The 12,319-nt window shown below is 33.0% G+C and overlaps 1 protein-coding gene across 1 annotated transcript; it reads left to right on the top strand.

Moving 5' to 3' along the window:
* The first annotated feature begins 2,864 nt into the window (after window positions 1-2,864).
* On the top strand, window positions 2,865-12,102 carry LOC117108957. Its single transcript, XM_033251153.1, has 2 exons — window positions 2,865-2,902; window positions 9,827-12,102. The coding sequence occupies exon 2, from the start codon at window positions 9,840-9,842 to the stop codon at window positions 11,376-11,378; it is 1,539 nt and encodes a 512-aa protein (XP_033107044.1). The 5' UTR covers window positions 2,865-2,902; window positions 9,827-9,839; the 3' UTR covers window positions 11,379-12,102.
* The last annotated feature ends 217 nt before the right edge of the window (window positions 12,103-12,319 follow it).

The raw sequence follows: 12,319 nt of genomic DNA on the forward strand, positions 1-12,319 counted from the left end.
GGTCTATACAGTTCTATAGAATTTTTTTGTATGGGCAGATTTCAAGGAAATGGGATATGATAAAGACGTAAGGCCACTTTTTTCTTTGTTTTCACAACAATATAGCAATTTGACAAGCTTAAGTTTTCTAGGAACAATGTAACCAATGAACCCGATAGAAAAGTCATTGTTGTAGACTTATAAACCTATTTATTTATGGGTCTAGGTCTATGACAAATTTCCGTAGTATTTTTGTTTATCTCCGTACATCCGTAATAGGCAAAATTTCCATAGCAACCATGGATGTTCTGTAGTACTTGAGAAGTCTGCCTATGCCCCAGGTACGAGTTTTCTCATCCACTTTTTCCATGGGTTGATATATGTTTGGATGATAGCCCTGCATGCAATCGTTTGTACAGCCAGCAACTTAACACAACAAACATACATGCTATTTGCATGAACTACCAGCCTATAATTATTTATACAATGTATAACAATGAAGTAATAAAGGATAGCATGTTAACCCGATTTTGACAAGAATAGTCATCCCTAGAACCCTCAGCATCATCGCTGGACACAAACGTGTTAAAATGTAAATTGTATAGAAAAACACAAATTAAGCCTACTGTATTAAAAATTACATAATATTTCCAATAAAGATAAATTAGAAAAATAAACATACCAAAAAAAAAACCCATCGTAATGAATAATAAGTACATAAATGCACCAATGCATACACTGTACTAATTACTATTATAAGTCAATCGTGACGTCATCACTGCAACTCCCAATGTTATTTGCCTATCCCCCACAGTCCAATAATTTTTTAATTAGTGGACGCTTGGCTTCCACTATTGAAAAATCTTCATTTTGTCACGGCAAAGACATCGCACACCGCGATGAATATTGAATTGTGCTGTAATTGAAAATTACTTTCGTAAAACAAACTTAATTAGAACCCAAAGAAAGTTACTTCAAATTCAATATTGAGTATGAACGATTAAGAAAGTTATTGAATCAATGAACTCTAATGAACAAAGCAAAGGGAATGTTTATTAAGAATATTCTAGACCTATTTTAAAGACTCAAGGTACGAGATTAGATGTAGGCCTACAGTCAGACAGGAGGCCGCCGAGGCTACAACTCTAGCCTAGGCTGTCGCCTAGCGTAGTTATGAAATCATCGCACGATTTTTACCTGTCTGCACCGACCAAAAAGGTCGGTGACTGTATTCTCCCTCAAATGCTGAAATGTTTATTTCTTTGACGAATGACTATCGAAATAGCATTACAAACAAGTTCTTCTAATATAATACAAATTACAATAGTTATTCATCGTATCAGTACTGTACTGCTGATGTTTAGTTAACATGTACTGCAGGAGCACAAATCCGCATACGCATAGCCAGAAATGTACAACTGCTACAACAATACAGTTGGTTATCAAAAACTAACATTAAACGATGGCGATTGACTTATAAAGCAATTAGTAGAGCATGCATCGTACACTAACGGAAAATTATTATACTTAGGTTAGATTTAATGCATTTAAAAGTTTCCTTTGAGGCCCTCAGGAAATTTTTTCAAGCATTAAATCTAACCTTCGTATATAATAATTTTCCTATAGTGTACTATGCAGAGCTCTATTAATTGCTTATTAGGATTTAAAATCTGCAGTGGTCCAGGTTAAATTTTACTTTATGGTGATTCAGGGTAGAATTTAACCATCTGCATTTCCAAGGGTAGAGGTTACAAACAAACAAGGAAGTGGTAATAATACAACATACTGAGGAAATTATACCTCAACTGTACTTTTTTTTTAACACTCATAGGTGTATAAGCAGAGCATGTTGACAACCTAATAATAGGTAGAATATTTCAGAAAAACAGGTCAAAGCATTTATTACAACTTGCCTGTATAAGAATCAATTGCTACAGATTTTATAGATCTAGGAATGGGCAAAGAGGAGAGAGCATTTGTACAGTTCTGTTGTATTGTCATCCATTATTTACTTTGAAGATATATTAAATCATCATTTTCTACAGTAAGTAAACAATTTATAGAGCATTTCCAATTTTCTTGTATTGTCACCCATAAATCTTATGTAAAAAACATTGTAAACAGTCACTCAGTAATGGAATCTCAAACAGTAGCTCTCAGTACCATTTTACATTATTTTGAAAATTATAACGGTGACCTCTTAAAGAGGACTTTTATCTCCTTTTTGAAATCATTTGAACTGTGAACTTTTACTCCTGTATGATATTTAGGTGTTGTTTTTTTTGTGCGTTTTTGTTTTCCTTCTTGGAGGTGTATTTGAATAAATATGAATAAAATTTGAATTTTAAACTTGAAATTTTTAAGAATAACATACATGATGATGTAATGAAAACATTCTACTGTAAGTGAAAAATCTATAATTCCTATTTGTGTAAAAACATTAAAAAGACATTGCTTGAAAACTTACTGTACAATTATAATTTATAAATTACAACATAACATTTTTTTAAATAAATTGTTTATTTTATTATTGTTTTTGCATACCTTATAAAAATATAAATTAATTTAATATGGTGGTAAGAACAAAACAAAAAAAGTGTATATAATTATATAAAGACACTGAAATTCTGATTGCACATATTTTAAATTTACAAATTAATTAAATATTAAGATTATTAATTAATATTTTTACATTTATAGTTCCTTTGTGACCTTAGGTCACAATGGAACTATTGGGATGAGGCAGGTGTGAAATGTGTGTGCGAGTGGCTCAACATGTATGTTTGTTTTTTCGGTTAGATAAAAAATGTAAGCCGTACGCATTAAAATATATATACTGTAGCCCTACTACCATTTTTGAGTCTTTTTTTAGGGCATTTGCCAACATTTTGTTTTCATGGCAAGAGCTCGGAGGATGTCAGCAGTAGGTATGGAACTATGAAGAACCATTATGATAGTAGTACACACTCACTTGCTCTTAGGCTAGGCCAGATGACAGAAAGCCCTATTCTTCCTAAGCCTTAAGCTAGGCCTAGGCTGTGTAAAAATTCACCAAGTTTGAAGGGCAATTTCTCTAAATTCAGCAGTTACAAATTTTTTTCCCTTTCGAAATTCAGTAAAGAAAAGCAACATCTAAGGAGCAAGTATACCAGAAACTAGATCTCGAAATGATGGATGTTGGCATATGTTGAGACAATCTAAATTCTGTACTTAGCGTTCTGACATTTTGTGGTGGTGCTGCTTGTTTATAATTTTGTCAATTTTTTTGTCTCTGTATGATAGGCCCAAGTAATACAACAAAACATACAAGTAAACAGTTTTTTAAATGGTGTGACTTGAATGTGTGGTTTAATACACATAAAAGTAACTTGAATCCGTAAAAGATAGCTTATATTTTCTGTAATATCTGATGTACCAACATCACTCCACTTGAAATGAAAAATAAAGGGTGCGCTACTTTTTCAACTAAACTGGAAGCGGATCACCAATTACAGTAGCAGCATGCATCGCATGTGGGTGGGAGTTGTAATTTGATTGGTGGCAAAATATGATCGCAGTCACGTAAATATATAATATTCATAAACAAAAACCTACATTTGGTTAAACGTAAACAAACATAAGGCCAATAAAAAAATATAATTCTTTAGCGTGATATCGCAAAAAAAAATCAAGCGGAGTGGGGGGACTTATCCACATATCAAGATTTTTCCTGCATGTGTCCTAATAAAACTTTTTTTTATCACTGTTTTAACTAAAATATGACAGGAAGTCTGTAAATGAATAACTTAACAAAAATTTAACATAGATAAAAACATTTATTAACAACAACAAAAATTAAGCACCATATACTGTATGCCAAAGAAAATACATTACAAAACTTAATTAAATGTATACCATACTCGCGCGAATAAGCGCCCCTCTCGAATAAGCGCCCCTCCTAACGTGAAAATTTCCTTAAGCGCTCTGTTTGAATAAGCGCCCCTTCTAATTTAAATAAGCGCCCCCTCATAAGATTTTTTTTTTTTTTTTTTAGCGATACATTCTGCTCAATAGCAGGAACTATAAATGTAAAAATATTAATTAATTTGTAAATTTAAAATATGTGCAATCGGAATTTTAGTGTCTTTATATTATTATATACACAATTTTTTTTCTTACCATATTAAATTAATTTATATTTCTATAATGTATGCAAAAATAATAAAAAATACTAAAAAAATTAAAAGATATGCTGTTGTAATTTATAAACTATAATTTTACAGTAATTTTTCCAGCAATGATGTCTTTTTAATGTTATTATATATTTTTTTTCTAAACCCATCTTTTCTTTTGTTTATATGTTGTATAGAAAATTCATAGCGCACCAAAAGCAAATTTCTGATGTATTTATCATGTTACATAAAAGCTGTGAAACACAGTGCATTCATTCGTTCCTTTATTCATTCAATATTTATATGTTTGGCATGAGTACTTAATGTGAACTATTTTCTTTGATTCAGAAGTTGCAGTCCAATGACATTTTTAGGAAACACAGACAAGATGCATAAAATAGTTTACATCTTGATTGTTTTGATTTCCTGTACATTTGCAGATGTTACATTTGTTACCAGGCCACCAGGAGAGGTGAGGACATTCCCAGGACGGCAGGTTACATTGCCCTGTGCAGTGGAAAACTTTAATGAAAACCACAGAGTCCGTTGGCTTCAGATTGAAAACAGTGGAATAAACCATATTTCAAATAACAGGCATGTAATCACAACTAATCTTGATAATATTGGTGAAAATTTTGCAATCTATGGTGATGGAATGAACTATACTCTCCTCTTTAATATACCAGATAGCTTTAATTTTGGATCTGATCTCAAAGTTACCACATTTTATACATGTACTGTAACTCAACCAGAAGAAAATGTAAGTAATATTTCAGCAAATTCAAAAGTCATTATACAGAAACAGCCAATTCAACAGACAACTCAACCCCCACTTCAACCTCCAATTAAAATTCTAATTTGTGGATCAATTCAGACTTATTATGTCATTGGAGATACAATAACATTAGGATGTTTCAATGATCCAGATCCTACTATCATTACAACTTTAAAATCAGAAAATGGAGAAGTTTTGCCTACCAAATTTAATGGTTCCCACACTATTCACAATTTAAAGGTAACTAAAAATGACCATGGAGCAAAATTTAAATTTGAATCAAGAAGAAATGGAACAAATGAGATCAAAAGCTGCTCAATAGGCCCAATCACTGTCAACTACAAACCCGAGATAAACATCACACAAATATCAGCAACGGAATTCCACTGTACAGCAGAGGCTAGGCCTTCTGTTAATGAAACACACTGGATTGTGGAGTCTAGTATTCCAAAAGACAGTTTCGTGATTTCAAACAATGTCTTAAAATTAAAGCCATTGCAAGTTGTGTCTGAGACGAAAATAACATGTGAGGCAGAAAATACTATTGGAAAGGGAACCAAGACTTTGAGCATTCCAACTGTGAATAATGAAGAGGATGGAAGCTGTCTCTTATACACATCTGTTTGTGGCTGGCCATTGATACTGTAGAAACACCATACAAAACGAATTGTCACGGAGCTCCTCCTGCGGACGACATTTGCTGACTTTTATACATTTCTAATGTGGTTTGTTTGAAATGTACGATGTTTCCTAGCGACCTTTGTAATTTCTTCGTTTTTATTGGAGATAATGCCTGGGTCTCTGTTTTTTCGAGTATCAACTACAAAAACAGAGACCCGGCATTTTGAAAACCATAATCCGCACTCAACCCAAGATGGGTTTTTATTTTTGAGTAGGTGTATATTTTAAAATGGGTCTAAGGTCTCTGTTTTCAAGACACCAGCTGGCCCAGGATAGATCAGTATACTACTACTACTAGCACACATTAAACAAGGAAGTAGTTAGAAAAACATTAAGTACATACCTACATTCTTTCCTACATGATATGACAGAGGAAGCAATAGCTCACTGGCAGAGGCTATATAGGTTATACTTCTTTGACATAGCTCAGAGTATGTCTCACACTGATATAAAGAAGAATTGCTGAAGATTTTTTATTGATTGAGTAGTCAGTAAAAGTAGACGGAACTTTCGCACCTTTTAGGAATTAACATACAGTGTACCTGGGAAGGTCTAACAAAGTTACAGTAATAATTCAGAAACTGCTTTAACACTGAATATAGACATTTAAATCATTATTCTACTGCAGTAAGTGAACAATTAATATTTCCAGTTAAGTTTGGAGGACATTCAAGTGTTTTCTTCAACATTACGAAAACAAGTGAATAGAATATTCTGTTGCAATACTTTAAATTTTTGACACAGAAATTTCACTTTTTTGTTGATTAAAATTTGCAAACCTGTTGCAGAGCCAACAAGTGTAAAACTACATTCTGTTACAATATTTCACATTTTGGACACAGAAATCTGACTAAATTTTTAAATTAAATTTGGCAGATCAGTTGCAGGAGAGATACACAAGATGCGTTGTCATGTTTACATCCTGATTATTATAATTTCATTACTCTCGCATACATTCGGTGATGTTAAGTTTGTTACCAAGCCACCAGAGAAGGTGAGAACTTTTCCAGGACAGAATGTTACGCTGCCATGTGTTTTAGAGAATCTATTACCAAATTACCACATAGTCCAATGGGCTTGGACTGAAAACTTTGAAATGCAAAATATTTCGAAGGACAGAGAAATGGGCAAAGAGGAGAGAGCATTTGTACAGTTCTGTTGTACTGTCATCCATTATTTACTTTGAAGATATATTAAATCATCATTTTCTACAGTAAGTAAACAATTTATAGAGCATTTCCAATTTTCTTGTATTGTCACCCATAAATCTTATGTAAAAAACATTGTAAACAGTCACTCAGTAATGGAATCTCAAACAGTAGCTATCAGTACCATTTTACATTATTTTGAAAATTATAACGGTGACCTCTTAAAGAGGACTTTTATAACCTTTTTTAATGTCATTTGAACTGTGAACTTTTACTCCTGTATGATATTTAGGTGTTGTTTTTTTTTGTGTGTTTTTTTTTTACGTACAATATGATAAGTTTTAAGTCTTATGAGTCATTATAAGTTTTATCCATAGAATGATATACTATAGAAGTTAATTTTGCACCAAAAAGAGTCATTATTATATCGCTGTATTTGTTTGTATTGCAGTTAATCTTTCACTTTCATGCTATTTCATGATTGTTGATCGATCTTCGGATAGTGGAATTAAAGTTTATTTGCGCCCAATTCAAGTTATTCAAGTTTGTGTGTAAGTGTCGTGCTTGCCAGTATAAAGGGTGCGCTACTTTTTGAACTAAACTGGAAGCGGATCACCAATTACAGTAGCAGCATGCATCGCATGTGGGTGGGAGTTGTATTTTGATTGGTGGCAAAATATGATCGCAGTCACGTAAATATATAATATTCATAAACAAAAACCTACATTTGGTTAAACGTAAACAAACATAAGGCCAATAAAAAAATATAATTCTTTAGCGTGACATCTCAAAATAAAATCAAGCGGAGTGGGGGGACTTATCCGCATATCAAGATTTTTCCTGCATGTGTCCTAATAAAACATTTTTTTTATCACTGTTTTAACTAAAATATGACAGGAAGTCTGTAAATGAATAACTTAACAAAAATTTAACATAGATAAAAACATTTATTAACAACAACAAAAATTAAGCACCATATACTGTATGCCAAAGCAAAATACATTACAAAAATTAATTAAATGTATACCGTACTCGCGCGAATAAGCGCCCCGTTTGAATAAGCGTCCCTCCTAACGAGAAAATTTCCTTAAGCACCCCGTTTGAATAAGCGCCCCTTCTAATTTGAATAAACGCCCCCTCATAAGATTTTAAGACTAGTTTAAGTCCAATAATCCAATCAATCCTTGGACTGTGGTTGTTGGCATGATTTGAACTGTAGAGTGGAAACACATTCTTCTTCAGTCAATATCAAAATAAGGATATTTCTCTTGGACAGATGAGAGCTCCGATCCCTGGACAGATGAGAGCTCCAATCCCTGGACAGACAGTATATTTCCAACTTTAATTTTTTTACATATTTGTCTATGTCTAGTCCTACTCCTCTTTTTCTTTTTTTGACCTTAAGCACATTCTCTTCTGAGTTTTCAAGAAAAACACAATGGTCCTGCCATCTTGCTAATCTCAATCGGCCGATGGCCAACGACCACTACCCACCACTAATTGCATCTGCTATTTTGCTGTTATGTAAATATTCACGCATTCTTGTTATGGGCCATGTTCTCTGGACGATTATCTTTTCTAACCACCATTCGTAATGTCCTTATATAATCTTTTTTTTCATTCAAAAAGTGACTCTTTAATTTTTAATTATTAAAATAATTTCCCATAAGAACCCCTTGATTTTCATCTATTTCCATAAGCGCCCCCTCAATTTCCACTCTGTTTTCATAAGCGCCCCATTCGAATAAGCGCCCCTCAGAAAGTGCAAAAAATATTTTAAGCGCCCGGGCGCTTATTCGCGCGAGTACGGTATTTGTCAATGTAGATTGTGAAGTTAGAGACCTGTTTCATGAAAATACCAAAGCTGAGCACAACTACTACAGTATAATACTGTGCATTCTTTTGTCATCAATCAGGAAAATCACTGAGACTTTTTAGTAAAACTATATTAAGTAGGCCTAGACTATGTACAGTACATTATTTTTTTAGGGGGGGGGGGGGATTTTTTTTTTGAGGAATTTAATTTATGTTAAACCACATAGTAGTATAGAATAGTTTTTTAAAAAACATTTTCAAGAAAAAATATTAGTATACGAAACTGTTATGAAGTTATGAATTTTTAAATAACATGAGGTCAAGAAGTTAGCCTCAAAGCTTATCTTGTTCTTGTTGGTTACAGACTTTGTAAGTAATTATGCATATTTATCATATTATAATAATCAGAATAGAATATTTAGTAGTCATTCAATGAATCGAATTGACTGAAACATACTATACAAAGTGTTCCATAAATCGCGGTCGAACTTGTTTTGCAGCGGCTTATACGATCTTCCTTAAGCCTACACCAACTGCCGCCAATCATGTTTTCTCATGTAGGCCTCCTCTCCTAGGCCTGGATTTGCCTGTTTGAAAAACGCTTCAAAATGACAGATAGCGATACATTCTGCTCAATAGCAGGAACTATAAATGTAAAAATATTAATTAATTTGTAAATTTAAAATATGTGCAATCGGAATTTTAGTGTCTTTATATAATTATATACAAAATTTTTTTTCTTACCATATTAAATTAATTTATCTTTTTATAAGGTATGCAAAAACAATAATAAAATAAATAATTTATTAAAATGTTGTAATTTATAAATTATAATTGTACAGTAAGTTTCCAAGCAATGTCTTTTTAATGCTTTTCTATATTCCTGTAAAGCCGTCTTACCTTACGTCGATATGTTGCAGGGGCAGATTTTGGGAGGAAAAAAAAGTTTAAAAAAAAGAAGAAAAAAAGAAAAAGAAAAAAAAAATTAGAGCCCAGAACGCCTCAAATGTTATTTTTGGGCGTCTAGAACACAAATATTCTGCGGGGGAAATTCCCGCGGTTCCTCTAGGACAGTGGTGTCTCGATTGGCCCAACTTTCGGCCCCTCTTTTGGACATCCCTGGATCCGCCCCTGTGTTGTATTGAAGAACAGTAGCATACAAAAATCAAATTTCTGATGTACTTATATAAATACTGTGAAAGCAGTGCATCATTCATTCATTCAATATTTAAATGTTTGCCATGGGTGCTTAATGTGAACTATTTTCTTTGATTCAGAAGTTGCAGCCCAATGGCATTTTTAGGAGAGACAGACAAGATGCATAATATAGTTTACATCTTGATTGTTTTGATTTCCTGTACATCTGCTGATGTTGCGTTTGTTACCAGGCCACCTGAAGAGGTGAGGACATTCCCAGGACGGCAGGTTACATTGCCCTGTGTAGTGGAAAAATTACCTGAAAACCACAGTGTCCGATGGCTTGAGGTTGAAAATACTGAGTTCATATATATTTCGGACAACAGGGATGTCTACAGGGATGTCTACAGAGGTTTTGGTGAAAATTTTTCAATTTCTGGTGATGGAATGAACTTTACTCTTCTTTTTAATATACCAGATAATATAAATTTTGGATCTGATGGCAATGTTACTACATTATATATGTGTTCTGTAATTAAACCAAATGGAAATTCAGTTGCTATTTCTGCAAATTCAAAAGTGATTATACAGAGATTGAAAATTCTAAATCCAATTTGTGGAGAAATTAAGACTTACTATGTCATTGGAGAAACATTAACAGTATCATGTCACAATGATTCAGATCCTACTATTATTACAACTATGAAATCAGGAAATGGAAAAGTTTTGCCTACTTATTTAGATGAAACCCACATTTTTCACAAATTAATTTTAACAAAAGAAGACCACAATGCAATGTTTGTTTGTGAATTAAGGAGAAATGGAACAAATGAGATCAACGTTTGCTCAATGGGCCCCATCACTGTCAACTACAAACCTGAGATTAACATCACACAAACATCTCAAATGGCATTCCACTGTACAGCAGAGGCTAGGCCTCCTGTAAATGAAACACACTGGATTATAGAGCCTAGTATTCCAAAAGACAGTTTCACAATTTCAAATGGAGTTTTAACAATCATTAAACCAATGGAAGTTGAATCTGAGATGAGAATAACATGTGAAGCAGAAAATGCCATTGGAAAGGGAAACAAGACTTTATGCATTCCAACTTTGAATAATAGGAATGAAGAAGATGGGAGTGGCAACATTCCAACTGTGACTAATAGGGATGAAGATGGAAGTGGAATAATTCCAGTTGTGAATAACAGGGATGAAGATGATGGATCTCAGAGCACTTCAGTCATTATTGTAGTTATTTGTGTTCTATTCTGTGTTGTGGTTGCATTTATAATAATCTTTTTGTTTTTGAAACGAAAGCGAATTAAAAATCAACAAACATCAAAAAGCAGAAATATGTCAGTTAGATTTAGGAGTGATGATCCCCAGGTTGAACTAAAAAATAAAGTTCATGATTATGCTGCGATCGACGTCAATGAATTCCGCACTGATTATCAGGAAACAGAAAATGAAATATACGTTGGAGGTGATATGTTAAGCAACGATGATATTAATGTAGCTAATAAGAAACAATCGAATACAAAACTGAAGGATTTGGATCAAATTATAGATAATGTTAACAGAGCCAACACAAATTGTGAAAAGCTCAAAAATGAACAACAGGTTTATTCTCAAGTGAATGAAACCGATTATAAAGAGTGTGAAAATGAAATCTATCAGGGTCCTGAATAATTAGAATAAGGGTCAGCAATAATCACATGAAAGCTAGGGTCTCTTTTCGTTTTCCTGGGTCGAGTCTGTTTTCAAATTCCAGGTTTTATTTTTGTTTTTGTAATTAGTCATAAACAAAGACCCAGGCATACAAAGTCAGAATATACTTTTTAATTAGTAAGTAATTGTATAATAAATAAGCCTAAATATACAGAAAAGTCCATCGATCGAAAAGGAATATACAGAGCCATGTCTAACTCGGTTCATGCACTTCTGCTATACATGCGAGTGATTGGATGGATTATGTCAATACTGTATAATTATAAACTTGATCAGGGGTAGATTTAGATGAGGGATAAACAGGCTTCCTCCTCCCACCCCCTTAAATTTTATCAATTTGTATGAATCTACTGTTGATACATTGTTGTTTCCTTTGTTGGATCGATTGTAATAAGACAAGACTTTTTTTATTCCTTGTTCCGACGAGTGACAGGAAATGAAAGTAAAATGTTTGTTTTTTTACCTCAAAGCAGACCTAGAAATTTACTTTTTTAGCCACAAGCAACCTATTCTAAAATTTGCTAGTCATCAAAAATATAACTAGCAAAATGAGTTGCTCGACTAGTAAAATATATTGATACCAATCCAACATTTTTAAAGATCATCGGAAGAGCGACGAAATAAAAATAAAAATAAAATTTTGCTTTCTTATTTAGCAAATAGTTTTGCCAAAAACATCCAGATGGAGGAGAAAATAAAAATAAAATAGGATGGTTAAATGCTGCAAATTTATATAATTAAGAAGAAATATACATATTTTATCTTTGGAGATTTCAGGGCAGCAGAGGGCATAATAAAAATAAAGAAAAACTTAATTTTTTTTCTAAAATTTCCACTTGTTCGTCACAGCGGGTGCGCTAGTTGGCCAAAAAGAAAATTAAATTTTTATTCGAAATCATCAA

This window comes from Anneissia japonica, unplaced genomic scaffold (assembly GCF_011630105.1).
Source record: "Anneissia japonica isolate Jap-2015-1 unplaced genomic scaffold, ASM1163010v1 scaffold987_len1640505_cov201, whole genome shotgun sequence".
NCBI lineage: Eukaryota > Metazoa > Echinodermata > Crinoidea > Comatulida > Comatulidae > Anneissia > Anneissia japonica.

Coding starts and splice junctions, on each gene's coding strand:
- LOC117108957 (XM_033251153.1), top strand. CDS start 9,840: ATGGCATTTTTAGGAGAGACAGACAAGATGCATAATATAGTTTACATC.